The sequence below is a fragment of the Galeopterus variegatus genome, unplaced genomic scaffold (assembly GCF_000696425.1).
Source record: "Galeopterus variegatus unplaced genomic scaffold, G_variegatus-3.0.2 Scaffold4245, whole genome shotgun sequence".
Lineage (NCBI taxonomy): Eukaryota > Metazoa > Chordata > Mammalia > Dermoptera > Cynocephalidae > Galeopterus > Galeopterus variegatus.
In genome coordinates this window covers 95,670-100,831 of record NW_007730356.1, presented here as the reverse complement: position 1 = coordinate 100,831, position 5,162 = coordinate 95,670, and the positions used below count along the sequence as shown (strand labels likewise).

General features: G+C 42.0%; 2 protein-coding genes across 2 annotated transcripts in view; one reads left to right on the top strand and one right to left on the bottom strand.

Moving 5' to 3' along the window:
• LOC103602660 (chromosome unknown open reading frame, human C12orf4) overlaps positions 1 to 1,032 on the bottom strand; it is a 54,959-nt gene extending 53,927 nt beyond the window's left edge. The window contains exon 1 of the mRNA XM_008587084.1: positions 947 to 1,032. The gene's annotated coding sequence lies outside the window, so the exon portion shown is untranslated. The remainder of the gene's footprint in view (positions 1 to 946) is intronic.
• Positions 1,033 to 1,896: 864 nt separating this feature from the next.
• The window catches only part of RAD51AP1 (RAD51 associated protein 1), a 32,205-nt gene continuing 28,939 nt past the window's right edge, over positions 1,897 to 5,162 (top strand). Inside the window, 2 exon segments of the mRNA XM_008587082.1 lie at positions 1,897 to 1,913; positions 4,511 to 4,560. Of these exon segments, the coding sequence (XP_008585304.1) occupies positions 1,897 to 1,913; positions 4,511 to 4,560 (67 nt within the window).

The window sequence follows — 5,162 nt, the reverse complement described above, 5'->3', positions numbered from 1 at the left end:
TGTCTGATTTTGTTAAGTGCAATGTGTATGTAGTGAAAAGCAAAGAACCTACATTAGAAAGTTTTGTGTTAGTCAATATTGAGTGTCCACTAATGCACAGAATCCAAAGCTATGTGCAATCAGGAAGTTCCGACCTCAGCCAGTGAGGAAGAGAAGAGTATGATACCAAAAGAGACATTCTCGCTGACTCTGTCTGTTGCATTATCATCTCTAGTCTGGATCATATTAAAGAGCCAAAGTGGTTTCCTTGCTGCCAGTGGGCCAACCTTCCCTAATCCTCCTCATTTTAGACTCTCTTCACTTAACCCTTGCCATACCTCCTCCAAAAGAGTCTACGCAAGGCTTACAAGGCCCTCCATGATCTAATCTCTGTTTACATCTCCAGCTTCATCTCTACCATGTCCTCATCAGACTGTGAGTATCCTGAGGACAAGAGTGTAGCTCATCTAGAGTGGAACCATAGCCCCTAACACGGCGCAAACAGACTTTAAGCAAATATTTGCTAAAAGAAGGCAGCGTAGTGACAAGAGAATAGGTCTTTGACTTTGTCATTCAAATGGTTCAAATTCTAACTCTGCCATTTACTTGCTGCTGAACAACTGTCGATTGGGGATAATGCCATGTAACTTGCAGGACTGTCTGTCATAAGGATTAACCAAATCATAATTACGAAGCACCCGACAAACAAACGGCCATCAATAAAATGGAAGCCAGTCATAACAAAATAAGCTATCTACGAACATATCAGTATTTAAATCACAGGCTACTAATTCAGTACACGCGATAAAATCGGAGGCAGTAAAGGAACATTGTAGCAGGGGATTGAAAGTTGCGCAAATACGGGTTTATGGTCTAATCTAGTTCAGATTCAATATTCTCTCAATAAAACCTTGTCTCTGATTTCAATCGCTTCAACTTTTAGACTTGTGTTTCAATAAACTGGTACCTCAGTTCCGCTCTCCCCGCCGGTTTTGTTTTTGGCTAACGATCTATCCTGAAGCCTTGCATCAGCTGTAGCAGCCGTGAAATCAAGGAAGGTTTTCTGCATAAAAACGGGATAGAGGCGGGTTGGACCGAACTCCCACAGCCCAAACAGCGGAGGCCCCGAGGCTCACAAGTCAGGGAGGAGGACAGCGGAGGGCCAGGCCGAGAAGCTCCAGCCCAGGGAGGGCCCAGCTCCTGCATTAGGGACTTTCAGCCGGAAGGGGCTTCTTCGCTTTTGGTTCTGGGCTCACCTCGCCTAGTTCCGAAGTCCTGAGCAGCCCGCACACTCCGAGCTGTCACCGAGCCGGGGCACAGGGAACGACTTACCGACTTGTTTCTACAGCCAGCAGATCCGCCACGGCAGATTCGCCCACACCTTTTCCTTTTTTCTGGCACCTTGTAGAAAAATCCTCGGTCCAAGTACTCCTTCTTTCAGCCCGCTTCAATTTAATATTTGAAAAGTGCAAAAAGGTGTATTTCTACTGTTAATGTGTATTTCGGAGACGGTGCAAGAGCCGCGGTCGTGACGAAAGTGCAGCGGTAAAGCACAGACTCGGCGGTGGTGACCGGATGCGGAAGTGAAGCCTGGGGAGGGCGGGAGGAGCGAGCGCTTCCCAGGGCGCATGCGCCGCTGCAAGGATGGCCGGTACTGATTGGACGGCTGGAGGCAGGGGCGGAGAGCGTCAATGTCTGGTTTTGGGCGGGAATTGAAACCGCTGCTGCTGCCATCGAGAATTTGAGAGCTGCAAATTTCCAGCCCTGGAGGTGACCATGGTGCGGCCTGCTAGGTGGGTGGTCCATGACATCCGCGGGGGTAGGGAGTGTCAATGTCTGGTTTTGGGCGGGAATTGAAACCGCTGCTGCTGCCATCGAGAACTTGAGAGCTGCAAATTTCCAGCCTTGGAGGTGACCATGGTGCGGCCTGCTAGGTGGGTGGTCCATGACATCCGCGGGGGTAGGGAGAAAGAGTAGGAAGAGGCTGTAGGCAACTTCTACACAGGACCGAGGGGAAAGAGCCGAGTAAGACGGAGGGCTGCGATGGGGTTGTTGACTTGCAGGTCTCCGGTGGGAGCCACCTGTCGCTTAGAAGTGCCCTGGCACCACAGCTTCTTTCCTCTCTTTGCCTCCCTTCTCAGCAATTGCTGTTTCTCTTACCCAACCCATTCAGATGACCTTGTTATGTTAGCGTTTGACAGAGCTTTACATTTCACCGAGAGCCTTATATATTATATCAGTTGCTCATCACTATGGTTCTTTGGTACAGAAAGAGCATGTATTCATATTTTATCGATTTTAAACTCCTGGGCATAAAGGCCAATTTGCCTGAGTCACACAGCTAGTAATTGGCAGGACAATACTGAAACCCTAAGTCATCTGGCTCCAGATCATCTGTGCTTTCCATTATTCTATTTGAAACTGCAGTATTCCTCCACAGTGGAGTGCCATGGAAGCCTAGGGTCAGCCATTCATTTAGTTAAGTTATTGAGTATATTTACTTATGTACTGTACTAGATGCTGGAGGTTACATTCTAGTGGGAGGTGAGGTTAGGGGGCCGAAAAAAAACATTGCAATGTGATAGAGTGGGAAGAATGAAAGCCGTATTTTAAATAGCTTAGTTAGGCCGTGCAACTCTGAGGAGATAATACATGTCTGGAGGCATGAATGACAAGAAGGAGCTGACCATTTGCCTGGTTATGGAGCAGTCCAGTTAGAGAGAGTAGGAGCCAAGCCCCTGAGCTTGACCATGTTTGAGGGACAGACTAAAGCTGTAGCATTAGCAAGTAGTGTAGAGAATGCTTAGGTCAGAGAAATAGGCAGGTGTCAGAGCAGGTAGGGCCTTGTAGGCCCTAGAAAGGAGTTTTGATTTTATTCTAGGTCCAATGGGAAATCAATAGAGGCTTTTAAGTAGGGGAGAGAAATCTAATTTTGCTTTAATAAAGGTCACTGGTTGATGGTGAAGAATGAATGGGGGAAAGGGTAACGAGAAAGGGTGCAGGAAAACCAGTTAGGAGGCTATTACGTCAGTGTAGTGGTTTGGGGTAGAGTATTTTCAATGGATGGAATGGAACAGATGAATTTGAGATATATTTCGGAGGTACTGTGACAGAACTTGCTAATGAAGTGGATGTGGAGGCAAGGAAAAAAAGAATCAAGGATGACTCCACAATATTTTTGGACTGAGCTACTGAATGGATGATCTTTGCATTAACTGAGATGGGGAAGACTAGGAAAAGGAACAGGTTCAGGGGGGTTGGAGGATCAAGAATACAAGTAGCGAAGACATATCCCTTTCTATGGAACAGCAGTTGTCAGAGTATGCTCTGCAGAACTATGGGGTCCCTGAAATCTTCTCAGGTGGTCCATAATGTCAAAATTATTTTCATAATAATACCAAGACATTATTTGCTTTTTTCACTGTTCTGCCATTTGCACTGAAGTGATGATAAAACTACTCATGCCTCAGCACAAATCAAGGCAATGGCCCCAAACTGTTCGAGTAGTCATTGCATTCTTTACTGCCATACTCTGCCATACTTCAGTTTCACTTAAGAATATGCATGATGAAGCAATAATAATTAGTATATTCATTATAGCTCAACCCTTGAGTATACTTCTTTTTTTAATTGACTTGATTTTATTTTACTATTATTTAATTTCAGAATTTCTAAAGGGGTTCTGTATTTTATTCAGACCTCAAATTCTTTAACTTCAAAGAGTAAGAGAGTAACATGAGTACACTTTTTAACATGCTGTGAGGAACTGGGTAGTGCACGTAAAGCACTTTTACATACTGAAGTGTGATGGTTATCTCAAGGAAAAGCACTTGTGAGGTTGTTTGAGTTTTGAGCTATACTAGGCTCTTTTTCATAGAACACAATTTTTACTAGGAAGAGCAGTCAACTAGCAAACTAGGTTATTCACCTCAGGCATCTGGCAGAACATAGAATGAGAGCTAGAAGATCATTTCATATAGTGCCTAGAAGAGAGAGGATGGAAATAACTTTATTTTTTTCACTTTGAATATCATTTTTTTTAATGCCCTCTAAAGTAGTATAAAGATTTGTTTCAGGTGGCAGGGACAAAATCACTCACCGTTTTTAAAATGTCCATTGCATAAAAGACATTATTTGGTATTGTGGTGAAATTAAAAAAAAGAAAATGGCTTTCAATGCAAGAAGTTTATAATCTAATAAGATAAATGCACAGATAACACAAAAGAACACATACAACAGAAACATATATGCTCAATAGGAGTTAAACACTATATAAGTTTTAAGCATGAATTACATGGATTATTCTTACTTTGTTCGTTATCTGAATTAATTTTTTTCCGTGTTGGGTATGGTTATTCTATTTCAGCTAATGCTAAATCCCTGCTGTAAAATGCAAATCATGTTTTAGGTTTAAGTATTTTTAAGAGAATTCAAACACATTTTCACTTATTCAAGACTAGTTAATATGCTTAAGGAATGGAGATGAGAAATTGACATTTGTACTAATGAAAAATTTCTGTCTTGGTCATAGACATAAGAAACCAGTCAATTACTCACAGTTTGAGGACTCCAATAGTGATGGTAAGTAGAGCTTATTTTTATTTTAAAGATTTAGAAATTTATTTCCTCAGGATTTCTATGAGCTCAAATACTGAACATATTTCCCAATTGCATATGAGGTATAGATCTGGAAAAATAACTTTCTAAGCATTTGGGATAATTATGCTGCTAATTACACTGGTAAGAATTGTGTAGGTAAGTGACAAATGAACAGGGCCAATGAAAACACCTCTTTAGGTCTAAACTACTCTAGGCCTGTGTTTCTCAAATTGGGGTTTGTCTCCTATCCCTTTCCTGAAGAAGAAACACAGGTTTTTTGAGATACAAATGTGTTGTAGGATATTATGTGAAATCCCCATTAATTGTAATATAAAACAAGACCTTAAAGAAGGGTTTGGCTTAAGCTATGCCATATTGGTTACATGTTTGTGTTAGGGTGCTCCAGAGAGACAGAAGCAGTAGGATATGTATATAAATATATGTTGGGATAAAAATATATGCTGTAAAATTATTAAACCTGCAAAATTAGATCTTAGAAAAATAAGAGAGTACACCTAGTTTTGTGAGGGATGGTGCTGTGCACAAGGACACTTTAACATTTAGATCAAGATTATAGGGCCACA